Raw genomic sequence first — 27,065 nt, 5'->3', positions numbered from 1 at the left:
TTGGCAACTCTCAGCCAAGGAAACTTTGAGATGGAGAGGAAGAGCAGGAAAGGGGGACTAGCAGGTCCAGAGGCATAGAAACAGAAAGAAACAGTGTGTTCCATGGTGCCTCACATGGTGATGTTCTCCAATAACTGCTTGCACGTACTGAGCACTGGACTTAGCTGTGGCCATCACTGCTCTGAGGGCTTTACAAGGATTCTTTCATTTATTCTTCACAAATATATGTGTGGTGGGTTATCATTATTCCCATTTTAAAAATGAAGAATCTGAGACATAAAGAGGCAATGTGTCCAGAACCACAGAACTGGGAGATGTAGCTAGGATTTTAAACCTAGGATGTTTGGAGTCGGGGGCTGCTGTCTTTTGGATAAAGAAAAAATGACCTGTTCAAGGTAAGCTTTTAGAAGGCCTTCAGTCATTTTTCAAAGGTCAGTTCATTCGGACACAATTCCTACAGAGACTGAATTATCATTTGTGAAAACCGTGCTTCACCACGGGTTACATACAGCTGGCTTGCCTTAGCAGCTCTCCACATTCCCTTAGGCACTGAGGTCTGGGTATGTCCTCCCATAGTTCCCCTTCAGATTAGAAAATCACCTTGTTCCTGTAATGTGGGATCTGCCCCTCTCTGTTGCTACCTTTGCAACAGCTTATTGGAAGCAAACAAGTGTGGAGCAATTTAGCAAGAGCTTCTGGGACACCAACCTTGGAGAATGAGCAGGGAATGTGGAGTGCATGTTGACTGTCTAAATAGGACAAAGATAATGATTAATCAAATCCCCGGCAGGTTTAAATGAGATGGGCACTAGGAGTGAGGGCAGTCCTCTTGTCTTGCTGCTGGCGTGCTCCTTGGGAGCCAGCCCCACCCTCAGGAAAGATGTCTTCCGTGCGGATCTTTTGCCTGGTCCTGAGCCTGGCGGGCACAGTTTGGGTATGGTTTACTTTGTTTTCTCTTCTTGCTCACTTTCTGGTGTTTATTTCACAAAGCGCTTGCAGGTCTGAGTCAGCTTTCCCTACGTCCTCACCCTGTTAGCTCTCTAAGCTCTGGGCAATGGAGGCCAGTTCCCAGATGGGCTGAACACCTCAGCAGTGCAGGTTAATATGGCCCTACAAGGGAGACTTAGGGGGAACAAAGTACAGAAATTCACAGAGCAAGCTTTAACAGCTATAACTCAGGCTTACAACAGTGTGTGGTTGTTTTTTTTTAAGGGAAGAGATCTTTGTTGCCCTAAAGCCTTGAGATAATTAATACTGGTTAATAGAACAAAACATTCACATAAGTTCTTTAAATGTAATTATTATTTTCTTGCTATCTGTTCAGAATAAGCAAAACAGTGGTTTAATGTAGTTTTCCTGAAAGATTGTTTCTGTTTCTTTTAAGACAAATGCAAAGCAAATTAGTTGTCTTCGCAAATATACTACATAGCAAAGTCAGATGAGATTAAGTAATTAGGCAATATGCTTTTTTGGAAGCAATTATATTCTTTTAAGATAATTACTAAATATTGCAATAACTTCTAAAGTTTGACTTCAGAAACCTACAGAAGAGAAACTTTATTCAACAAGACTTTTGAAACACTTTGATTTTATAAAAAACATGATAAATATGTTTATAAACTCAGTTATATACAAGCTGTGAATTACTCCAAATTATTTCTTTTCCTTCACCACTCATAAGGTTTTATACCAGAGCAGAAAAAAAAACTAAAGAGGGTTTCTAACTTAATTTTCTCCCTTAAAGTAACACAATAAGTAAACACTTTTATGGGAAATAAAATTAACATAATTTGCTAAGATGATATTTTGGATAATGCATAACTTTCAGTTATTTCTCCCTGTTATTGGCATAAATATTTAATTTTTGCCTGCTTTTATTCTTGTGTCATTTTATTTTGGAGTATGTTTGAATGTATCATCTTATTTCTTAGACAAAAAGATTACATTTGTTACTTTAAATAAATTGTTCTTGATTGCTTGAATTAGTATTAATATTATTATTATTGAGGTATTTTTTAAATGAGATGACAAATGTTAACTAATTATAAGAATAAACTGTCTGAGATTAAAGTAGTCATAGTCACAGACAACTGTGTGGTGGATGAGGGGGTATGGAGGTGGAGGAGGGTCTGGGGAGATACATGATAACAGAAAAAATACAGTAAAGTAGCGTAGTCATAGCCAAGTCCTTGTAAGTTAGTGGTACTAAGTAAAAATAGCTTAAACCTAAACCCTGCATTGATTTGTTAGCATATAAAGTCTTATTAGAATATTTTCATATCGTCTTTTACGTCATAGGTCACAATAGAAAATTTTTAAATCTGAATTTCTAATTATAAGGGTTCAAAAAAGTTGTTAGTCATGAACCATTATCTATGCTTTCATTCTATTTTTCCTCATTTAAACACAAAGAAACTATTACATGAGCAAGCAACCTAAAAAGCATTTCTGAGTCTGAAGTGGCCACATTTGTGTGCTTGGGAATATTTGCTCAAATTATGGACCCCCAAGGTCATAGCAGAAACTTAAAGGAGTAACAGACATTAAGCCAAGATAATGTAGACTTTTTCCTACTAAAACCGGAATTATAGGAGAAAGAACTCTTTTAATTTTCCATTATCTATCTCCAGACAGTAATGAAAATTAAAAAATAAAATTTAACTAATTTTGTTCATTCAAATAATTTTCCTTTTATAACGGGTCCTTAAAAGGCCTACCATTTATTATATGATTTAATGTCAAACACAGATAAGAAATTTCTACACCTTATCTCCTTTAATTCTTATAACTTCATAAAATGGGTTTTAGGGTTTTCATTTGAAAGATAAGAAACAGCTGGGGGGTGTTGAGGGTAGTGGGATTGAGCAAAAAAGGAAAAGAACTCACAGACATGGTGATTGTGGTGGGGGTGGGGGTGGAAGAGGGAGTGAGAAAAATGGTAGTGGAAAAATACAATAAAATTATTAATGAAATAAAACAAAGTAAAATAAAATAAAGTAAAGTAAAATAAAAATAAGAAACCTGAAGCTTGTAGAGCCCCCAAAGCTGGTGCACTTAATCTCTGGGAAAACCACTCCTCTTCTCTGGGTCTGACAGGCTCTCCAGTTTCTTTTCCTTATCTGCTCACTGTTCCTTTCTCTTGCTTGTGTGAACGAATCCTTAAAGACTACAGAGACGGTTCAAGGCGAATTTTTAACTGAAGGAGGAGGTGTGCGTGGCCCCAGACTCACAGAAAGACAGCAATCTTCCTGCAGAGAGACAGACTGGCCCTTCTGCTCTGATGAAGACTGGGTGAGCAGCGGGCGTGGGGGGTGGAGGGGCGCTCCCTCGTGGTGTGAGAAATGCCTACCGGCTGACCCCAATAGGTTATAGCAAACTTGCCCAATGGAGATAATCTAATGGCTCCTTACATGTTAAATGAAAAGGAACCTAGTCCTGAGAACATTATTTAAATTACCTCCCCTACTCTGGTCATTAGTGGGATTAAGAGACTGGATTTTAATTGCATGTTCAGATAGGTACTCGGAATCTGACTATTATGACCTGAAGATTTCAGGGGGTCTACTTTGGGATTGAGAGGGTCCTCGTCACAGGATTTCTCTACGATCTCTGACTAGTCCTCTTAAACAACTTTTACATAAGTTGATGATCAGAAGGTATTGGGAGTGAGAGGAGCTTCATGGAAACCTTCGAAGTTGTACTGAACCCAGGAGATAGACCCTTAATGTAATTTCTTTCTCTTCACTTTCAGAACCAAAAATGCCCTTCTGGCTGCAGAATGAAAGGGTTGATTGATGAAGTTAATCAAGATTTTACAAACAGAATAAACAAGCTCAAAAACTCACTATTTGACTATCAGAAGAACAACAAGGACTCTCACTCACTGACCAAGAATCTAATTGAAATAGTGAGAGGCGATTTTGCCAACGCTAACAGTAAGTATTACATACTTAGCGTTTTGACTTTGTAGAACACAACAAAACAACATCAAAAATCCTAAATATGGTATCTCTTTATAGCAACTGAGGTTATATTCCAAAGTATTCATCTAAAAACACGTACTGTGTTTATAAGCATACGTTAAGATGTGAATGATTATTAAGGAGGGCTTTGCAATTTTGTTACTGTTACAATGTGAGAAAGGTCAGCTTAAAATTGTTTAAGATCACAATGGAAGTCAGAATTTTGGATTGAAGACTAGAATTTAAGTGCTTTCTTCCCAAGGGTGTATACTGAAAATAAGATGGGCCTACCCTTCCAAGCAGATATTGTTTGTTTCTGTTTTACAAAGGAGGGAACCAAGAGGTCAAAGGACTTGCCTAAAGACACAAAGCAGCCACGTGATGGAGTTGGGAGTGCAATCCAGGCACTCCACGAAGCTGATTATGCAGTTGTTGGGTTTTTTATTTTTAAATATATAGATAGCCATTTTATAACTTTCTCACAGGACGAGGGCTAGAGCTCATTAGGACCAGGAAACGCTGGGTTTGTTCTGCGCATGGGCAGCAAGTTTAGTGAGGCCCCGGTTCCTGAAGCCTTGCCTGACTCTTTGTATCTTCAGGAGACACTTAACTAATCTACAGTCAATGGTGCCGCAGTAACTGGCAAGTGAGCGATCCTGTTGACCTAAATAAAAGGTTAGGAATAATTTCAAATCCTTGGGTAAGAAGAAAACCTCAGTAAGAAAATCCAGGAGCACATTTCCCACTACACCCTGTCTAGTTATCAAGAAAAACACATTACGAGGCACACCAAAAGGCAAAGAGCACATGCTGCAGAGGCAGAGCAAGCATCAGAACCAGACATGGCAGGGAGACTGAAATGAATGGACTGGGAATTTAAAGCACCTAATGACTAATATGCTACGGATTCTAATGAATGAAGTGGCTAGCGTACCCATGCAAGAACATGGGCAATGTAAGCAGAGAAATGGAAATCCTAAGAAAGAACTAATATTAAATACTAAAGATTAAAAATAATAGAACAGAAGTGAAGAGTGCCTGTGATAGGCTCACTAGCAGACTGGACATGGCTGAGGAAAGAATCTCTGTGTAAGATGATATATCAACAGAATCCTCAAGAACTTGTACATTCATCCTTATACTAGTACAAATCCATAGACACACAACAGCAAGAATGAACCCTAAGGTAAACTCTGAACTCTGGGTGATTATGATGTATCAATGTGGGCTCCTCCTTGATTTAAAAAATACCATTCTGATGAGTGATGATAACGAGAGAGACCATGCATGTGTATGGGGCAGCGGGTATGTGGGAAATCTCTGTACCTTCTCGATTTTCTTGGCAACTTAAAACTGCTCTAAAAGTGAATTGATAAACACACACACAAAGAAAAATCATAGGAAATTATGAGAACAAAAAATCCAGGAACATGTTTGAGTCCCCTGAGTAAGGATATGATGAAATAATTGGAATGTGATAAGACCAATTTTTTTTATCTCTTAATTACACCTTTAAAATTCCAAAGATATTTTTTTCTTCTGCAATTATTTGGATTACTAATTGCTAGCAGAATGCCTTAATTGGCATCCATGATGACAACAGGACTTAACAGTGTCCAAAAATCAAATGCCTAATAGATAGACTTGCAACTCACAAATTAAATATCCAGAGAGCAAAGTATTAAGAAAATAAACAGGGAATATTTCTAAGTAGATTTCCTTCTTTTGTTGGTTATTACAAGCAGATCACTCAGCAGCTACTTCAATATCCATATTTTCTATTTCAGACAATGATAATACATTCAGCCAAGTGTCAGAAGATCTGAGAAGCAGACTTGAGGTCCTGAAGCGCAAAGTCACAGAACAAGTACAACATATCCAACTTCTGCAGAAAAACATCAAGGCTCAGCTGATAGATATGAAACGACTAGAGGTAAGGAAGTGTGTGGCTCTGTGACTGGATTTCCTTAGTTTTGAATAGCAGGGAAAAGGAAGGCAATAGTCATTCACTGGCATGCCTACTATATGTAGAGCCAAGTGTTATATGTCCCTTATCTACCTACAAAGTAGGTATTATTCCCCCACCATACAGATGAAGAAAAACGTTCAGTGATACTAAATGAAATTTCCCAGGGCACTAAAGAGTAAATTTCAAAATCAAATATTCAGTCCCTGCTTGTCTTATTCAAATTCCTAATACTGCCAAGCCCCTGAGCCCTCAGCCTCACTGAAGATCACTTCATTAGTGTTACCTTTCAGAGGGAAGAGCAATTTGCTCTTGATCTGTTCTAAGATGAATCCAAATAGTTCCTATTGCTTCTCCTGGCTAGTCTTACAATACCCAGCAACTCTTCCACTGAGCATACTACATAAATGGAGAATAAAATTTTGCTTGGTAGGTCTCCAAGTCAAAGAAATGAAAACAGTTTCCAAGAAATAAATTAAGTACTAAGAACTCAATAGATATCTTATATTTACTTATATCTACCTTTTTTCTTCTCTCTCCTCCTCTCTCTAGGTGGACGTTGATATTAAGATCCGATCATGCCAAGGATCCTGCAGTAGGGCTGTAGCACATGGGCTAGATCTACAGGACTATGAAGAGCAGCAGAAACAACTTGAACAGATCATTGCCAAAGACTTACTTCCCTCTAGATATAAGCAACAATTACCACTGTTAAAAGTGAGCCCGGCTTTAGAGTTGCTTCCCAGAGATTTCAAGAGTCAGCTTCAGACAGCCCCTCCAGAGTGGAGGACACTAACGGAAATGCAGCAGATGAAAATGGTGTTACAGAGGTCTGGAACAGATGGCAACCCCCGAGGAGACTCTACATCTTATGGAGCAGGAACAACCCCTGAAAACCCCAGGAACCCTGAACCTGGTAGTACAGGAAATAGGAAACCTGGGAGCTCTGGACCTACTGGTGCTGGCACTTGGGACTCTGGGAGTTCCAGACCTAGTAGTGCTGGCACTTGGAACTCTGGAAGTTCCAGACCTAGTAGTGGTGGCACTTGGGACTCTGGGAGTTCCAGACCTAGTGGTGCTGGCACTTGGGACTCTGGAAGTTCCAGACCTAGTGGTACTGGCACTTGGGACCATGCAGGTCTTGGGGCTGGAAGTTTTAGGCCAGATAGCTCAGGGCATGGGAACACCAGGCCTACAAATGCAGACTGGGGCGCATTTGAAGAGAACTCAGGAAGTATAAGTACAGGGTCAAGGAAAGAGCACTACCACACAGGTAAACTGGTCACTTCTGAAGGAGGAAAAGAGCTTCTGATTAGTAATGAGAAGGTCAGTCCTGGTGGCCCAACCACCAGTCGTCGTTTTTCATGCTCTAAAACCATCACTAAGACTGTTACAGGTGCTGATGGACGCAAAGAAGTAACCAAAGAAGTGGTAAACTCTGAAGATGGTTCTGACTGTGGGGACGCAACCGATTTAAGCTCATATACTTTTTCTGGCACGGGTGGCCTAGATGACTTCCGTATGAGGTTCCCTGAGCGTGCTGATTTCTTTGATGTTGACTCAACTGGAAAATTACTCTCGTTACCTGTGCTCAGAGAATTGGAGAGTAAGACCCACTCTAAGGGCTCAACACCTGACATTGTAACTGACTTAGGGGAGACCAGTTCTCACCACGTCAAAGAAACTTCTCTTGACGTCAGAGGAATTCGTACCACCACAAGAGGCCGTAGTAAATCTCGCACAGCCAGAGGTATCCGCACTTCTCCTTTGGGGAAGCCTTCCCTGACCCTCTAGACTAAGTTAATTATTTTTGCAATGTGCTCCCGCAGCACTTTGCATTTCTTTCCTAGCCCTCTCTCATGCTTTATTAAAATTACACCCTTTTTTTTTTTTGTTAGTTTTTCATGCTGGACTGTAAGTTCCACAGGGGCAGGGACTTTGCCTATCATGTTCATCTCTGTATTCCCACCCACCTAATAGTGAAGAGGGTCACCACTCAATAAATACATGTTAAATGAATGAATCCCACTGAAACTCTATTTTGAGTTTGTTTAACCATTTTTTTTTCTATTCCAAATGCACATTGTTGGAATTGTCACCCAATTTATTGATCATATATTTAGAGTGGCTCTCATTTGAAATTGAGATCAGGTTAAAAACAAGTTATATTAGTGCTAAATGATGCTTAGTTATATTTTCTGGTTACTTCCTATTAATCAGTACATGCAAGTAAAATTCTAAATCCATTGAGGAAATACCCTTTGCAATTTGTAGGTATTAATGCCACTCATTTGCTTATGATTCATTCCAGTGTAAGTGTATTTTTTCTCCATAGAGGAAAGGAAGGAAGAAAGGAAAAAAAGACAGGAGGGAAAGAAGGAAGGAAAAAAGGGAAGGGAAGGGTAGGTAGGAAAAGGAAGCCGGTATCTTGCCTTCATTTTAGTCTGGGCCATTCCTATCTTTGTAAAGTTAAATGAGAGTAACTTCTTCCAACCAGCTTAATTTTTTTTTTAGACTGTGATGATGTCCTTCAAACACATCCTTCAGGTGCCCAAAGTGGCCTTTTCAATATCAAGCTACCAGGATCCAGTAAGATTTTTTCAGTTTATTGCGATCAAGAGACCAGTTTGGGAGGATGGCTTTTGATCCAGCAAAGAATGGATGGATCACTGAATTTTAACCGGACGTGGCAAGACTACAAGAGAGGTTTCGGCAGCCTGAATGACAAGGGAGAAGGAGAATTCTGGCTAGGCAATGAATACCTCCATTTACTAACCCTGAGAGGCTCTGTCCTTCGGGTTGAATTAGAGGACTGGTCTGGGAACTGGGTATATGCAGAGTATCACTTGAGGGTAGGCCCTGAGGCAGAAGGCTACGCTCTGCAGGTCTCCTCCTATGAGGGCACAGCGGGTGATGCTCTGATTGAGGGTTCTGTGGAGGAAGGCACAGAGTACACTTCTCACGCTGGCATGCAGTTCAGCACCTTTGACAGGGATGCAGACCAGTGGGAAGAGAACTGTGCAGAAGTCTACGGAGGAGGCTGGTGGTACAACAGCTGCCAGGCGGCCAATCTCAATGGCATCTATTACCCTGGGGGCTTCTATGACCCCAGGAACAACAGTCCTTATGAGATTGAGAATGGAGTGGTCTGGCTGCCCTTCAGAGGAGCAGATTATTCCCTCCGGGTTGTCCGCATGAAAATCAGGCCCCTGGTGGCCCAGTAAGCTGACAGAGTGGAAATGAGAGCGCTCCGTTTTGTTTAGTGAGGTGGAGAAAAAATAAGGAAGATAAAGGAGTCAAGATTCTCTACAACCTAAAAATTCCCAGGTGCTATTTTATTATTTTTTGTACTGTAGCTAAATGTAACCGAGACATATTAGTGCTTAAAAAAATAAAGTTATGTGATTTTTTAAATCTTTAAAGTAGCTCTGTGAGTTTTAAATTTTCTATAAGGGTACACCAAGGGATATTCAGTGCATCAGAAAGAGGGAGTCAGATAAAAGCTCCTCTCTGCCACCCTTAAGAGTATTGTTTGCAGTATTTCTCTTCCCATACCATTCAAAGTCATAGGGATACTGTAAGGTATAAAAGTCACCCTGGCCTGTGTGGCTCAGTTGGCTGGATCATTGTTCTGTAACCAAAAGGTTGTGGGTTTAAATTCTGGTCAGGGCACATACTTAGGTTCTGGTTCAATCACCCTGCTGGGTGTGTATGAGATCCCCAATGTTTCTCTCTCTCCCACTCCTCTCTCTCTAAAACAATGAAAAAAAATGTCCTTTAGTGAGGATTAAGGAAAAAGTTATTTCATATTTCATTTGAATGATTTTGAACCAATGTTTTAAGTTGCAAAGCACTAAATTTAACAATGGGTGCCTTTTGTAGAAGAATTTCCAAAGTCCTTTTATCTCTTCTGCTAGCAAGCAAATCCAGGAAGGCCAAAGAAGCACTCCATCAGAATAGAAATAGAATCTTTTCATAATGAAGACCACAATGCACACTTAATATTTTCTCCAGAGTCTAACCAATTTCTTTCCAAAAAAAAAAAAAAAACCCTGGAAAAATGCATTTAAAATTTTAAAAATATTTATAAGTATTCCAAAAACAGATGGCATTTACTCATTGGTAAATAATTTTCACAGCATTCATTTTACTTTATTTTTCCACCAGTCATAAAGTATAGTCTGTGATACATTAGATGTTATTAAAATAAAACATTTGTTTGAAAGCACCTCACTAAATATGATCCATACTATTCATAAATTCAACATATTACATTGGCTAATATTATATTTTGATCTAAGTTGCATCTCTGATCTTGGTGGCCTCAGCTCCTGCTCCCAATTTTTAATTCATATTTTATTCTAGTGAGTACTTCTTGCCATGTATTCTTAAAAATGTATTAAAATATCCCAAGCACATTGGGATCCCAGTACATTGCACTCAACCGCATAGTTTCCATCCTAACATAACTGCATCCTCTCTCCTTGTAAGGACAGGAAACAGAGGGAGAGAGAAATGGCATGATGGATGAGGGAGGGAGGAAGGGAGGAAAACAAAGAAGGAAGGAAGGGGCTAGGGCCAGGCACCAGAACCTGGGGAGCAGAGGAAAAGTGAGCATAAGAACTCGCAAAGGAGTCACATATGAAGTCTCAGTATTCTTGCTTTTCCTTATGTGCGAGTAAAAATCCTTGCTACGAATAAGTGCTATATCTCCAAATCTTTGGATACTTGCATAAGAACTTCTGCATTAAAAAAAAGTTTCATTTATTTTAGACAATGAAGTACCATACTATCTCTATGCCCACTGTGTAGACACTCACACATATACCTTCTCAGAATTTGATTTGTAGGAAGAATTTTATTTTCTAGAATATCACACTCTTAGGGACAGAATCAGGTCCCAAAATGAAAGTGACTCTGAATGTGAAGGGTCACTTATTTCTCATTTATTTTGAAGGCTTAGAGTTCATTAGCAAAGAAGAGGTAACTTCTTTTAATTTAATAAACAACAGCCAATATTAGTACAACCATGAAATTAGAGATACAATTTAATTGTGAGAAAAGACACCAAACATCTCCTTCCCATTTTACCTTACCTTTAACCTGTTGCTCTATTTCCTTTGTTCCTGAAATTAAATATTGATTCAACTTCTCTGATTACCATTTACATGGAAACCCACTTTAAGTTGGTTTTCACTTGGTTATCACTCTCTTGAAATTATTCTCCTTAAAGCCAACAATAACTTTGCAGTTCTAAAGTTAATTTCCTACATTCAAGCCTCTTCTTACTTGGCCTCTTTTAAACATCTACTACGACTGTCCCTATCCTTCTCTTCAGTCTATATTTTTCTCATTTCTGGTATATCACTCCTAACCATGTAACTTTTCCTTAGCCTTTTCAACTGGCCAATTCTTTCTTAGACCACTCCTTAAATGGAGCAGTTTCTCATTACAATAATATTAGTACTCATTTTTATCAATTAGGATTAGGTTTGACCCATGTGGCTTAAGTAAAATAGAAACTTATTTTCTGTCCACAGAAATGTCTACAGGAATTCCTCGTAGCGTCTTCAGGAAGCCATCGTTCTGATAAATGGCTTCCATCCTCAGGTTCACCTCATGGTTTAAACACTATGTTCTGTGGAAATCGGGAAGAAAGAGGAAAGACAGAAGTAAAAACAAGTACCTTCTCTCTTTGAAGGAAATTTCCTGGATGCTCCATATGGCACTCCCTCTTACCTCTCATTAGCCACAGCTCGGGCACATAGACACACATAGCCACAGGAGAGGCTGAGACACCTGACTGCTAGCTTAGACACAGACTATCCCAATTAAAATTAGGGTTCTGTTCCTAAGGAGGAGTCAGATAACAGATGCTGCGTAGGCAATCAGCAGCTTAGCCCGACTGCCTTTTCTCACCTTATGGGTACATTTTTTCCTTGGTTAATTTGACAATCATTATAGTTTCAATTACCATCAGTAAGTTGATGATAGCCAAATCTAAAACTTCAGTCCTGACATCCAGATCCATTATTTCCGCTGATACTGAACACGTCCAGTTAGACATTTCTCATTAATTTAAGATTAAACCAATAAGCTTTCATCAAAGCTATTGCATCTTCTCTGTTTCTTCTCCTAGTCAGAGGCATCATTAACCCTCCAGTTTTGTAACTTAGAAAATTTGGGCACCTTGTCAGCCTCTTTATTAAAACTCCTGTAACCAATCTATTCCCAAACTATCTTTTACTCTAGAATTGGTCATTCTAACAGCACTTTTGCATTCTTATGCAATCTTGTGTTATTTTTTCTGATTTAGGCTGTTCAATAGTCTCTTAATCTCTTGCTTTACCACACTTCTTTTCTTCATCCTCCACAGTTATCTTTTCAAAAATAAACCAAATCATGTCTTATCTTGTTTAAGACCTTATCTTAAGGTTGAGTTAAAACAGAATGGAAGAACCAACAAATGAAACAGACACATAGATACGGAGAGCCAAGTGATGTTGTCAGAAGGGAGGGTGGGGGATGAGTTAGAAAAGGTGAGGGGGAATAAGATGTACACACTTTCAGGGTTCTTTGGTTATATTCCCAGAAGTGGAATTGCTGGGTCAAACAGGAGTTCCATTTTTAATTTTTTGAGGAAACCCCATGCTGTTGTCCACAGTGGCCGCACCAGCTGGCATTCCAGCCAACAGTGCACTAGGGTTCCCTTTCTCCACGTCCTCTCCAGCACTTGTTCTTTGTTGATTTACTGATGATGGCCATTCTGACAGATGTAAGGTGATATCTTATTGTGGTTTTAATTTGCATCTCTCTGATAATTAGTGATGTTGAGCATTTTTTTCATATGCCTATGGGCCATCTGTATGTCCTCTTTGAAGAAGTGTCTATTCAGTTCCTTTGCCCATTTTTAAATTGGATTATTTATTTTTATTTTACATTTACTTAAACATGAGAATATTATCATAGCATTTAATTTTAATTATTTTTCTGACTGGTATTACCGATCTAATTATACTCTCTCATGGGTCCCTTTTAAAACCAACAAAATACATTTCCAATTCAGTTAGCCGACACGAGGGGTGTGGCTGGTGAATTAGAACACGATCCAGCCAGCCAAGTTCACTGACGTCTAATCATGTCTAGAAAAGCCTGAAAGAAAAAGGCACCATGTTAATGTAAGTACAAACAGGTCACAAAAATCATAAACTAAATATGAGTTGTACTTGAGTGAAGTAATGCAACATTTACAATTTACTGAAACAACCTGAGAAGAAGCAACACTTAGATTTTGGTAGCCATGAATATTACACAGGTTGCTTGTAGGTAGTGAAATTTACACAGAAACCATTTTGGAAGTATCATGTTTTATTGATTGATTGATGCATTTATTGATTAACCCACATGTTATTTTTAATTGAATCCCAAGTACTTTATAAAGCTGGTTATGGAGAATAAATAGGGGGAGGGAAGGCAAGGGCTTTAAACATCACAGATGGGAAAGTACAGTAAAGATTTTGCATACTATTTCAGATGAAATTTGCATACTGATTCAGATGAATTCTTATACAAGAGCTAGACAGTATGTCTTCCATTTCCACATTGTAAAAGCAACACTTTGAAACCACAGAGGCAAGAACATTTAAGTCTGAACCGACTAAACAGTAGTCAGCTATTAAACAGTGGTCTCCCTGCTCATCAGTCAGGGGTGAAGGTGGCTACATGTGGATTGCAACAGAGCACTCTAGAAAATATTTGCTAGATCCACCCTGGACTCTATCTACAATAGGTCAGTGACCTCAAGGTTGCACGCCTACATAAGCTGTTGCAAAACTGCATTGAAAGTATATCCTTTGGAGAGATAAAGCAAATGTTGCAAACAGCTGGTGAATCTAGGTGAAGGACATCAAGGTATTCATTAAACCATTCTTGTCGTTTCTCTGTAAGACTGAAACTGCTGAAAATAAAAGGATTTTGGAAAACTATAGTTCAGTCCACATACAAAACAAAAAACATGTCCCCTATTGGTCACATCTTGGTTGCCAAAAGGAGAGAAAGAGCACAGTGGTTAATACTGGTACCAGCTGAGACTTGTCGCATAAGCATATGATTCTCCCAGTCTAATCACTTAGGAAACGAAATGCTTGAATACACAGAAGATAATATCATGTTTCTGATTGCTATCTTACATACTAAAAAGGAATGGTTAAGAATTTATATAAAAGATGATTATGCTAATAGAAAGCTGAGGAAAGAATGTAAAAGATAATTCTCAAAAGATAAATGGTCATTAAACATTTTAAAATCTCTTACTTGCACTAGTAATTAAAGATATGAAAATTAAGTTGTCACTATTTTAATTATAAAATTCAGAATTAGTGAGGGAGAAAAAATAAAAAAACACCTGTAACTCTGCATACCAAATATAAATTGATACAATTTTTCTGGACAGTTATTTGGAGAGATATATATGTATATAGCCTTTAGAAAGCTAAAACCTGTTATTTTCTTTAGAAATTCTGCTTCTAGGAATTTATTCTACAAGGGAATAGATAATAGTATATATTATACCACATACAGACTATATATATGCAAAAATTTAGAAATATGCTAATTTCAGTATTATTAGAAAAAGTTCAGAAAAATCTAAATGTCAAATAATAGAAACTTGCTTAAAAAATAGAGAACATTCACATTATGGAATGTTATATGGCCATTAAAGAACATATTATAGAAAATAATATCATAGGAAATATCAGATAACATGGAAAAATTTCCATGGCACAATGTGATGAATTCAGGTAGTAAAATATGTACAAGAAAACAAGAAAAACATAAACCAAAATATTAACTGCTTCCATATTAGTGCTGAAATTATGCGGTTGTACATTTTTCTCTATTTCCCAAAATGTCTACAAATAATATGCAGAACTTGCATTATCTAAAACAACACTTCTTGTTGATAACATACACAGCAGTCATTCCATTCGACAGGTTTAGCCATAACTGCAGCGACACAGTGCTACGGGGTGCAAAGCTGAGCACTGGGGGAAGCTGGAGGGGAGGCCCTCAGATCACTTGCCTCAGGGAGGGGAGGGATGGAGTTCAGGAATGACAGTCTCGGGTCTCTGCGCAAATGGTAGGCAGCGTCTATACTTCAAAAAATCTGGAAGTCCCACCTACAGAATCATCAGAGGCTGCGGGCCACCAGAGCAGGAACAGTGGTCCCAGCGTTTGGAGACCATGCTGGTAAACCCCAGCCAGGTCCTGAACATAGTCAGTGGCCACCTGTGAAGTCGCAGTGATTTCAAAGATGATCACTTGCTCTAAATACTGCCTCGTGGTCAGCATTTGGGTGAAGAAACTGCTAGATAAGAAAGACGGGAGTCTCAGATAAATGCCAATGTTGCCAGGGTCAGTTGTTCCAAAATCCAGCCAGTGACCAGAGTCTCTTGAGGACATTTATTTAAAAATGCAGACTCTTAGGTTCTTCCCATGCACACTCTGATGAAATATACCTGGGTGACACGAGGAAAATTGTGTTTTAAATAAGCTCTGTAGGTGTGGACGATCAGCATAGGGGATGTTTGGTGCTAAGGCTTAAACAGAAATGCCAGCTGACAGCAGCTGCTGGTGTTGCGCCTTCCACACTTTCGCCCCAGGTGGGGAAGTCTGTGCTCAGCTGAAAAGGTGATCCCTCAGCCGCACTGGTTAGCTGCTTTCCTTGGTTCCCAAATGCAGAGGAACTAGAAGTTTACTTCTTGAGTGCATATATCCCTCATAGTTTGTTACTTCCAGTCCCAGTTGTAGAATAAAATATATTACACTTCTCATGCCATACTGCAGAATTAATTTTCAATTCATCTTTTTAGTATCTTCATAAAAGTCATGAGTTTATCTTTTTAGCTACTGTTTTATATATTCTAACTAGGGGACACTCCCCCTTTTTTATTATATTCACAACAATGACGCTTGAAAGGGCAAAATCAGGTATATAGCATTTCTTATCAAGTGATACCGTAAGAAGGCTTAGTGCTTTCCAGAGACCTAGATATTACGTGTCACCTGCGAGTGGTCTCTGTGTTTCTGCTACTGGTACATTAACTAAGAACTAACCACCTGATTACTGACTACAGTGGTTTTTAATCTGTGGCTTTGGTTTAAGCTCTAGGAATTCTTTAGAAATTCTGTAGACCCTCGGTGAGTGCTAAGGGGGTTAACAAAAGTCAGAGAGGCACTGTGCTTGGGTGGGGCTCCTGCCCTCTGCCACCCACGATTCAGTGGGCTTTGGCTACTGCCAGCCTTTCTGCAAAAGTTCTACTTTCAAGGATTTCGCATTTTGAGTTTCTGTCTGTGCCTTTACTGGAAAATGGGTTCTATATATTTAAAAGCAGGATACCTAAGATCTTGGTAATCACTGGTTAAATCATCCAATATTTATGAACTTATGAAAATCAGCCTTTCTGATGGGCCAATGACTCTGGAATCACAGATGTGTAAGAGCTCACTACTAGTGGAGGAGGAAGGTATGTACAACAGATAAATAAGAGAGGCTTGGGAACAAAGAACAATTTGCCAGATGGATTTGGAGGACAGACACTGTTAACAATGGGAGCATCATAGAAAAAGGGCCTGACATTTCCTGGACTGGTGAAAAATTCACAGTGATGAGAAGGCAGATGTGGGGTGGGGGTGGGGCCGAGGGCAGTGCTGGGACTATTTTCACTGCCAGCTAAGGAATTTTGACTTAAAATTTAGATAACAGCGAAATAACATTGAGCAGGAAAGTAACTTGGTCAGAATTTTCTATTACGGTACTAGGACATTACACGTAGTAACACAGTAAAAGATAAATGTAGTTAGGGGTATAAGAAAACCAGGTACAAGTTGAAGTTGGATTTGATGAGGAATTAAGAGAGTGACAGCATTTCCATGGTAAAAATTAACAAACTTTGTCATGCAGGGGTGTTCAATCTGCGGTCCAGGATGGCTGTGAATGCAGCCCAACACAAAATTGTAGGTTTACTTAAAACATTACGAGATTTTTTTTGAGATTATGTGTTGCCATGTATTTAATGTGTGTCCCAAGACAACTCCTCTTCATCCAATGTGGCCCAGAGACGCCAAAAGGTTGGACGTCCAATGATGGTTAAGAGGATGAACCTCAGGACCATAAGTTTCCAAGAAAACCATTGACAGTGATGCTAAAGTTAAAGAAAGGGGACCTAGGGTCATAGAGTTGCCCAGGGCAGTTGGAGTGAGGTGATGGGAGAATACAAGCTAAAAAAAATGTTGAGTCGATACATTCATTTCTTGGGGAGACATGGAGAAAACAAAAGGTTCACATCTACTTCAGTTCTGGTGTAACTGTGTGAAAACCAAAAACCTGACTGAAGCCCGTCAGCCTAATTTCCAGGGGCAATAGGCAACTGCTGCTTCCTACCTCACTATTTCCCCCAAAAAAGCCGAATGGTGAAGACTGGGTCCTAATTGTCCTCTGGGGAACTCTGATCCCAGTGTCTGGCTAAGGGGCAGGGCAGTGGCTTTCCGCGGTGCAGAGTGAGATTTTGAATCTTCAAATGCTCAGTGCCAGTTTATGAGCTACTTGAGGTTGTGAATACATCTCTTTTCTTAAAAGCTCAACACCTAACTCATTGACCACGTGGATTACAAAATAAGAAAACATTAATTTATTGCAACAGAAACTAGTTTAATTGATAAATCTTTTTGAAAGTTTTCTGAGGCAGACCTTACATAAATAAATAGAGTTTTCAAAGTGGACAGTCATATATAAGCTTTTAGTTTGCCTCATTGTTTTTCTACAACAAGGAATTTCCACAAGAAATTCCTCCTTCTAACTTGACACTTTTCACAATCAACTGGAAACGAAACTCCACACTGACTGTCCACAAGTATCCTTTGGGTTACTTCTTGGTAAGCAACATAAAGGAAGAGCACAAAAGAAAATGGTGTCCTGACTTTAATGTCATTTCCCCTAAACAGTGTTTCCAAAAAAGTCACACTCACAGCCTTTTGACAGTTTTAGAGGGATATAATATATGAAAGAAAATTCCAATGACATGATATAAAAAAATGTTGTTACACACGGAAGAATAAAAATCTACGTGTTGGGGACTATTGCTGTGGGAAGTAGGGCCTGATCTTCATAGACATCTTCCTCATCGAGTACCAGGACCCCTTCCAGTTCATCCAGACCACTCCATCATCTGTGCCGTGTTTGGCCATGTCCCAGCTGTACTGTCCGCCCCAGTAGTATCTGCCATTTGGATTGGCCGCGTGACATCTATTATACCACCATCCACCACCATCCTCTTTAGAGCACTGCTTCCTGGGGTCGGTGTTTATCCTGAAAGGAGATGTGTCTGGGGTTATTACAACTGCAGCGCTGTCCAGTCAATTCAGTGCAAAGAGGATGCTGTGTGTTGTGCCCCTTCCCTCTGGATCTATAAATAAAGTCACCCCACTACACCAAAGACCTTCTCTGCCCCTGAGCAAGGAAGGGAGAGAACTGGGCCTGTACAGCAAATTTATCTATAGTTGTTACTTTATACTGAAATGATAGCTTAGTATTGGAGAACTCTGAAAAACAAAATGAAGCTTTCGAATATATACATTTCAATATAGAGATGCAGAAATTTTTCTAAACACTACTACTCAGAAGGTTAAAGCGTTCTAATTCCAGTTCTGTCTTTCAGAGTTGTATGCCTTTGAATAAGTCACTTAATCTCCCTAAACTTCATCTGTCAAATGAGAGTATAAGGGTAACCTTATCAGAATGATGTAGAAAGAGCTTCCGTCAGTGGCTGACACGCAGCAACTACCCAAAAGGAGAGTTATTAACAACATTAGCCGTCATGAGTGATCCCAGCCAGCAGTATCGGGGGGGTGGGGGCTTTGAGAGCAGCAGGGAAGAGCACAACACGTACCAGCCGTCGTTGTCTCTGTCGTAGGTGCTGAAGAACATGCCGTTGTGAATGGTCATGGTTCGGTTTTCTCCCATGAGCTCAGAAGCTCCCTCCATGAGGGCGTTGCCAGCTGTGCCCTTATACTTGTTCACAGAGATCTGGTACTTGTCCGCCTCGTTCTGTATAGTGAATCCTCCATAGCGCACTTTTGCCTTGTCTCCTTTCCAGTCCTCCATTTCGATCAGAAGTTCTGTGGGGCCCATCTTGGTAAGCTGACTAATTTTATCATTTCCAAGCCAATACTCACCTACAAAAATAAATAAAATCTCACTAAAAATAAAAACTGTAGAAACTAAAAACCGCCTTTCTTCTCTTCTCTTTCACACTCTTTTCATAAATTCTTCTGAACCTCCTAAAACACCTGAAACAGACTCCCAACACTATGTGTTTCTTTAATGGAAAGAAACCCACTTTTAATGATTTTATTTTGCACTCTCAGTGGTTACCTGGGAGGCCGCAGTACTTTTTCCCGTCTTCACTGGTCGCGATATTGCCAAAGCCTTGTTTATACGGGTCCCATTTCCTGCCGAAGTCAACGCTGCCATCTTGACGGTTCTGAATTACTGTCCATCCTTTGGGGCAAAGAAAGAAAAAAGAAACAGCACATATTAAACAATAACAAGTAATGTCACTCCGAGGGCAATGTCTGAATGCTCTGTCTATTTAACTTTCATTATGCCCCTCTCTATACTTAGTGTTCCCCAATAGACACAACAAGGAAATAAACATGAGAAGAAAACTCTTAAAATCTTTAAACGCTGTAAGAGCTTTATCTCACTGTGCATTGTGAATCATAGATATTTTATAACTTTTAAAATATCAGATTGATTTCCAAATCGAGTGGCCCGTTGTTAGTTATGCTAAAGCTAAGATCTATTCTCTAGTATTTTGTGGTTTCAGAATAATTGCAGAATGACAGGCCAACAACTACCACCTTACCTCCACCTTCTGTGTTCATGTCGCAGTACACTCTGTAGGGTTTGATAGAGCTGTGCGGCTGAATGAGGTACAGCTCGGACGTCTCACCTCCGTTCCTGACAATCTCCTCACACTCTGCAACCGTAAGGAAACAGATGGCATTCAGGAACCACAACTGTGCACTTGGTCTTTAGTATCCATTTTATAAGATTACATGGGCTCCCCAGGAATGTTTTGTTTTAGACAGCCGAGGATCCAGCAGAGAAACTGAATCTTTTTACAAAAGGATCAAACTCAGTTTTGACTCATATCTGCTAAGGGGATGAAAAAGCCCTTCTCCCCGGCTATCTGCCAGATGTAAACAGCCAGAACATGTGGGATGAAGAAATTCCTGCGTCTGCTCACTCCCTTGCCATCTATTCAAGCAAGGACGCGCCTTGCCCCGGGAGCTACGCCGTCCTGACACTGCCTCCTGCTCATCCCAAGCGGGCAAACACAGGAGGCTATGTCGGAACACAGCACGCTGGGAATGTGCTGGGATGTCGTTAGGATCTGTGGGAGAGAATCCACTGGACTCTTTTTTTTGTTGTTACCTTATTTTTAGAGAGTGTGTGTTCCTCTGAAACTCTCCAGAAACATGTTTATTAACTAGTTACCTTTGCCAGACACCACAGGAATATTGCAACTGACGGTGCACGGGGTGCGGCAGTAGTCCATCTGGACGGACACGTCGGATTCCAGTTTCTGTATTTTGCTTCTCAGGTTTTCCAGGATTGAACGGAGTACGCGAAGGCTATCTGGGATATGGCTAGTCAAGGTCTCATCTATAAATAATCGGAAGCTTTCCATGTCTGAGGTGTACTCATTTATGACATTTTCATTTTCTGGAAAAATGAAATTATATAAGAATAGTTAGCATTTTTCTCCTGATAAAAAAAATTAAAAGTATTCAACCACATAACTGTGATTCAGATTTGCCGAGAATGAAGAAAAGGGCACTGAGCTACCATCAGGCAGTCATGCTACACAGTTGTACTCGGCCCCATGGCACAGGCACCTTAACATATATTCTAGCTACTATCCCAGTAATTTACCTGAGGAGTAAGCTAAAAATTGTGCTTACAAATAAATACAATAGGTTGTTTATATCTTTGGTGAGGCAAAAAGAAGAAAGTATTTAGACCTTCCATCTTAGAAGTTCAACATCTTATGGAGTGGATATACTAGATTTATTTATCCATCTCACATAAGTATAGCAGAGCCTTCAAATTTACAAAAGAGATGTCACAATTTCTTTGAAAATGTCCAAATTTGGGCATGCTGATCACTGAGATGTCAATGCCGGACTCACTCACCAGCTGATTTCTAACCAGCAAGCCCATCATACTCAATTCAGATCTTAAGATTCAAAGGTTAGGTATTGTTATTCGCAATACAATTGAGTATATCATGGACCACCCTCTTATATTCAAAACCTCAAATGTTAAATGCTAACTTTTTTACTCTGTGACTATTGTCTTCTGAGTCACAGGTTTCTTAGAGACTAAAAATGAGGATTCAGAAAAATTTTCCATAGAAAACCATCCTTGCCGATGTTACGCTGGGAGTGAGTTGAATAGTGTTTCTCCGACAAGCTGCACGTGATGGTGAGTACGTGGGGCCTCCAGCGTGATCTGGCCCACACTGGAAGCCTATGGGTGCCACTTAGCCTAATCCAGAAATGTCACTCTTCCCACAATCGTGCATTCCCACGGCAGTCTAACAGTCCCTACTGTTGAACAGAGTCGAACAGAAAACACAAGGACATCTACCTCTTACTTGCTTCTGCCAGTTTTTCCACATGTCTTTTAGCACGTTCATATACTGGAAGGTGGTATGAGAGGTCTGGGAGACAGACTCCATATTATTATTTAACTCATTTACACTGTTTCTGATTGGTCTTTCTTGTTTCACCAACGTTTCTTGCAACTCACATCCTGTAGGACACAACACTCCCTGCAAACAAAGAAAACATCAGGTGTTAGATGACGAATTTGGACTATGTGTATTTGTGAAAATTGCAGTTAGTGAAAATTCAGTGATCATTAGCCAATACAAAAACTTGTTTGCTTTTCTTTCCGTAAGCCCAGAAATTCTAGAGTCATCACTGTATTCTTACAATGATTAAAAATAGGCCTTACCACGAAATAAGTGTAAATATAAACATAGTAAATAAATTAAAAATTTCCCACCCAAACAAATGAAATGGGCAAAATACAAAGGTAAAGGCAACACCCATGTGTCTTCAATTGTAATCTTGGGCCCAGACCAAAGAAAACTAGAAAGAAACCTTCAACCAAAGGCCCAGCGTGTTTATGTTTTGTATGTATTTCCAAAATAAACAAAATAACAAGAGTGGCCACATGGGTCAGTGCAGCATCAGGAAGCCGAGATGAAGTGAGAGGCTTTCCCTACACGGACCACCCACCGCTGCGAGAAACATCAGTGCACCCACCAGGTCTGGGTCGGCATGAAGGCAGCCCCCAGCGTCAGGGGCCTTTCTCTCCACTTTCTTTTGGTTGGCAGCTACTTTGGCTGGACGCGCTCGGTAGCCACCTCCACTGATGGGGGGTGGGGCAGGTCTCAGGCTGGGAGCCTCTTCCCTCCTCTTGTCCAGTGGTCGGTGACCTCGGGCATCAAAACCGCTCTTCAGAGAACCAGGCAGAAATAAAATGTATTGTGTTATAGAAGACTTGAGACGTAACTATTCCAGCTATTATTCAGGTATAATTTACATTATCACACGACTGGCGATTTGCTTAAGGCCCATCAACTGCCTAGTTGTTGGTAAATCAATAGGTTGCTCAGGTCTTTTTAGTTACAGCAGAAGGAAAAATTGTGCAAAAAGCTATTGTATCTCATGTAGTTTTTAAATTCTCAAGCCACTTGGATTACTAAATTTCTATAATGATTGTTAATTATTTCTCCATGTTGAGTTTTTATGAATTGATGATTAATTTGGATAACTCCTACATAATAATATCCAAAAATAGTACAAATTTATTTATAATAGGGAAACCCTTGACTCTAACATGTTTGGAAAGAAAGAAGAAAAGAAAGAAGGCGCTCTGGAGCTGGACTGCCTGGCTTGGCCCTACCACCTGCTAGTTGATAAGATCTTGGGCAAGTTATTTTATCTGTGCCCATTTCCTTACCTGTAAAATAGGGATAATGATAGTTAGTATCAGCCATTTAAGACCACTGTGAGACTTAAATAACTTACTGCATACGATACCCTCAGAAGAGTACCTGGCACATAGTAAGTATTCGTTATTATTTTCACTGCAATCACACATAGCAGGTACTATAGTTTAAGTGACTTTTTCACTGCTAATCCCAATTTTTGCTCCTATCTTCTATCAGTAAAGCCATTTGATAAACATTTCTAATGAAATTTCCTACATGATTTCTTTATCAAACATCATGATTTTTCATATTTAAAATAATTCTCATGGTGTGTGTATTGAGATTCAAATTATTTGTCAACTTGAAAAGCATTACATTAAAAGATGATGCAGTGGAAAATATGCATTGCAATATAAAAGAGTTGACTTGGATTAACTGTATTATCACATGGGTTCTGTCAGTAATTATACCCTTTCAGGCTTAATTACAAATTAAGGAAAGACTAGATTTGGAGCAGAGACTAAGCTTTCTAGTTATTTTGTGAGCCTGAAAGTCATTCAACTACTTTCATTTACTCATTAAGTTATAATATTGAACATTTAGTTGGAGGGTGCGAGGCTTTAAACCCAGGCGGGCTGGTTCCTGATTCCTCTGCTTAACTGCTGAATTTGAACTATAGTGTGTCATGGCAATAAAAATAAAAATGTGTGAAGATGTGAAGGAAATATACATATTTTATTTCGGAGATGTGGTTTCTCTGTCAGAGAATTTTATAAATATAGTTCTAACAGGAGTTTTATAAATATAATTCACCTGTACATTGCAAATCAATTTATAACAGAAGGAACAATCTTTTCTTTTTATTTCAGAGTGTAGAGGTAGCATTGATAATCTAGCTTTACAAGAGACAAAGAAATAAAAAATATTTTAAAAATTATATAGGCATTTAGGTTTATGAAGACCACTAATTAAAATAACTAAAACTAGAAAATCCATTTTGAAGCCTAAACTAGTAAACTGTCTCCGTAGGGATTAGTTTGTGGGCGAGAATGTAAAAGTGCTTAGCCATGTGCTTCACAAATGTTTACACATTCTCGACAATCTTCTTACCCCCTGCAATTAACCAGACAAGGACATTTTTATATGTATAGTTTTATAATTAGATCACTTAGAGTCCCTTCAAATTCAACAAATGATTCAAAATGAAGGACACCATTTGAAATTATTGTGTACTTCTATTTCTAGTGTGACAATGCCATGTTATATCCAAGAAATTTGATCATGATTCATTTGATATTAAAATCAAAACGCTTTAAATTTTCATTTCCCTAAATGCATTTCCATACTTTTGATATCTTCAAACCCATAGGAATAAATCAGCAAAGATAGTACTTGAGGAAAAACTGGTCTACAAATGAATAAATTAAACTGGGCTATATGTTTTGTAATCATTAATAGTAACAATAAATACTACCTATGTTTTAAATTTTCTAATTTGAATAAACAATATTCCATTTTTTATCACTGTACTTTATCTATTCTGATTTCAGATTTAGTTTGTAATTTTCATTCATAAATAGCCAATAATTTCAGCAACTATATATGACCTTCCTTCCCCAGGGAGAACTTATCTACCACAGTGTTTTTCTTGTCAAATACTGCTCTTTTGTTATTTTATAGTCTGCAAAATTTCCAGATTTTTGTCCCCACAATTTAATAATGTGTTGCTAGAACCAAACAAAGTTCAAAGTACTCAGGATAACACCAAATGAGAATAAACACATCTTACCTTAGGTGTGTCGTCTTCATCCTGGGAAAAGGAAAGCGACAAACCAGAAAACAAAAAATTGTTAACTTGTTTTTATACAAGAAATACTATGTAACGTTGTTTAAATAAAATGGGTTCCTAAGATTGACAATTCCATTTCATAATTAAAATCAAGATTAATTTCATCAAAATAAATATTCCATAATATTATAATTGTTATATTTTACATTAATAACATTAGTAATAATATAGTAATAATAATATAGTAATAATAATTTTTTAAAAGTCACCTCATTTTCATAGTCTTGGGACTGAACTACAAAAACACACAATAGTAGCAGTAATAGATGTTTCATGATTTAAAGTTTTTGGAAGTTCCAAGAAACCGTCCTTTGCTGGTGAACTTCACTGAGAGCACTTCAATCTTATATATACCTGAATCCCCTGTTAGGTATGACTTTAAATGGTTAGCTTCCTTAGTTAATGTTTAATTTTTTGGTTCACTTCTTGGCTGAACCGTTTTATCACTTAAGCAACATCTTCCCAGCAAGACTTATTTACTTGCCATTCAACTGTTCTCTGTTGGCCGAATTAGAAACGCCAAAGTTCTTCCATTGAGTTCACTGGACAATATGATGGTAAATTAGGACATTCCTAAAAGAGATGTGCATCGCATTTCCTGCAAATGCATGTGCATGCTATCCAAGCTTACAAAGAATGGGTGAGAGAAAAATACTTTTAATCCAGGCACAAAAATGTTGGACTAACTCACAAGGCACCCACTAACATTGTGAGCTCACTAAAGGTATAGCCTAAACACTTATGTTTTGAGGCGATCATGTAATTCAATTTTAAAATAAGCCATTAAAATGAAGAACAATGTCACATCACTATGTATTTATTAATAGTAAAACTACATATACAGTACATAATACTGTAAAACTACATTGACACATTGTGCAATGATGGACAAACATCAAAAAGAATTGTCTTTTTTTCACTCTGACCACATGTCACATTTTGTTCTTTCTTAATATAAGCTAAAATTTTCAACAAATTTTAAATATTATTAAAACAACTAGTAGATCATGGATTCCTGGATCAAAATCATTATTATAGTGATTGGATACATATTTAACATTTTATTCTTAAACCACATATATTTTTTATTTTATATTAGGCAGTATTGTTTACAAAAACAAGGCTATCTTAACACTAGCGAGGCTTCACACTTCCATTTCAAACAGATGCTCGGAAACTGACTGCGGCCCATCTCTTTCCATCATTTCCTAGAAGCCACCGAGCCCGTCTCACCTTCTCACTTGCTCGTTGCCATTGAGACTAACAACTCCTACGGGAATCGATAGGTAACCAAAATCAACAACACGCATCCCAGCCAGTGTGCTGCTTTTAGCATTGTCTGGGCATTTTTGTATAGAACGTGAAACATTCTCATTACATCTTTAAAGGGCCTTATTAAAAAGATAGCAGGTTTGGGTCAGGAGAGTATGTTTTAAACAATGCTCTAAAGTGGGCTCTTGATGATGGAATGAGACCCAGTAAAAGTCTTTTTTGTCTTCGTAGTATAGGTGGCTTTCCCACATTCTTTTCACTCAGTTTTATAGAAGCAACGTATTATATTTAAATTAAGGGAAACGATTGATTGGATTTTTCTATATTTGCATACCAGTCATTAGTAAGTAAATTGTGTGCTTTAAGATTAGTGTAGTTTTAATTTTTCTTAGAAGAATATACAATCTGACTGAAAAAGCAAATGTGTGTATTAATTAAAATAAGATGCAAGAAGACTTCTCTTCAAAATGTAACTGTGAAAAAGTTTATTTTAATTATCTAAGCAGGCTTTTATTTTAATGATATCAGATTCTTGCTGATTTAAAAAGATTGACAATTATATACCAATTTTATGTCAATAAAAATAAATAAAATAAAAAGACTGTGAAGAAGACTAAAACATGTTTTTTTCTTTTGAGGTCGTATTATACTATTACTTCATCTTCAAGCACTGACATTTCATCAACTAGCAAAAGAGCCATTATTTAATTTCCAGAAGTTTAATTTTTAAAATTCTAGCGTATTACACAATCTTGTACAACATTAAAGGGAAAACTGCTTTGCATTCCCACTTTTTCTGCTCCCACTGCCATTCTGGCCATTCTCAGTAGGAAGGTGGAAGGAAACTGTTAGGATGTACATTCCACAAGAGCAGAGACTTAACATTCATTCCACAGGTAGGTTCTTGAGAGCCTCCTACGTGACAGGTAGTGTGCTAGGAGCTGGAG

The 27,065-nt window shown here is 38.6% G+C and overlaps 3 protein-coding genes across 3 annotated transcripts; 2 read left to right on the top strand and 1 right to left on the bottom strand.

Moving 5' to 3' along the window:
- The first annotated feature begins 776 nt into the window (after nucleotides 1-776).
- On the top strand, nucleotides 777-7,967 carry LOC112312340 (fibrinogen alpha chain). The gene is made up of 5 exons (XM_024568740.3): nucleotides 777-934; nucleotides 3,166-3,291; nucleotides 3,752-3,935; nucleotides 5,750-5,895; nucleotides 6,481-7,967. The coding sequence occupies exons 1-5, from the start codon at nucleotides 797-799 to the stop codon at nucleotides 7,720-7,722; spliced, it is 1,836 nt and encodes a 611-aa protein (XP_024424508.3). The 5' UTR covers nucleotides 777-796; the 3' UTR covers nucleotides 7,723-7,967.
- A 494-nt stretch (nucleotides 7,968-8,461) lies between these two features.
- Nucleotides 8,462-9,350, top strand: LOC123480618 (fibrinogen alpha chain-like). Its single transcript, XM_045202745.3, has one exon. The coding sequence runs from the start codon at nucleotides 8,586-8,588 to the stop codon at nucleotides 9,150-9,152; it is 567 nt and encodes a 188-aa protein (XP_045058680.1). The 5' UTR covers nucleotides 8,462-8,585; the 3' UTR covers nucleotides 9,153-9,350.
- Nucleotides 9,351-17,595: 8,245 nt separating this feature from the next.
- FGB (fibrinogen beta chain) lies at nucleotides 17,596-25,194 on the bottom strand. The gene is made up of 9 exons (XM_045202808.2): nucleotides 25,056-25,194; nucleotides 24,787-24,807; nucleotides 22,327-22,518; nucleotides 21,644-21,827; nucleotides 20,489-20,716; nucleotides 19,854-19,967; nucleotides 19,361-19,486; nucleotides 18,876-19,161; nucleotides 17,596-18,295 (listed from the first exon to the last, which is right to left on the bottom strand). The coding sequence occupies exons 1-9, from the start codon at nucleotides 25,119-25,121 to the stop codon at nucleotides 18,064-18,066; spliced, it is 1,449 nt and encodes a 482-aa protein (XP_045058743.2). The 5' UTR covers nucleotides 25,122-25,194; the 3' UTR covers nucleotides 17,596-18,063.
- Nucleotides 25,195-27,065: the final 1,871 nt, after the last annotated feature.

Source organism: Desmodus rotundus, chromosome 9, assembly GCF_022682495.2.
Source record: "Desmodus rotundus isolate HL8 chromosome 9, HLdesRot8A.1, whole genome shotgun sequence".
Lineage (NCBI taxonomy): Eukaryota > Metazoa > Chordata > Mammalia > Chiroptera > Phyllostomidae > Desmodus > Desmodus rotundus.
The sequence above is the reverse complement of the archived record's forward strand: the minus strand, read 5'-3'. Positions and strand labels throughout refer to the sequence as shown.

Coding starts and splice junctions, on each gene's coding strand:
- LOC112312340 (XM_024568740.3), top strand. CDS start 797: ATGAGATGGGCACTAGGAGTGAGGGCAGTCCTCTTGTCTTGCTGCTGG. Junction 3,936..5,749: donor CGATTTTGCCAACGCTAACA/GTAAGTATTACA, acceptor TTTCTATTTCAG/ACAATGATAATACATTCAGC. Junction 5,896..6,480: donor TAGATATGAAACGACTAGAG/GTAAGGAAGTGT, acceptor TCCTCTCTCTAG/GTGGACGTTGATATTAAGAT.
- LOC123480618 (XM_045202745.3), top strand. CDS start 8,586: ATGGATGGATCACTGAATTTTAACCGGACGTGGCAAGACTACAAGAGA.
- FGB (XM_045202808.2), bottom strand. CDS start 25,121: ATGAAACATCTATTACTGCTACTATTGTGTGTTTTTGTAGTTCAGTCC. Junction 20,717..21,643: donor CTGGCAGAAGCAAGTAAGAG/GTAGATGTCCTT, acceptor TCATTTTTCCAG/AAAATGAAAATGTCATAAAT. Junction 19,162..19,360: donor AAAGTACTGCGGCCTCCCAG/GTAACCACTGAG, acceptor TTATTTTTGTAG/GTGAGTATTGGCTTGGAAAT.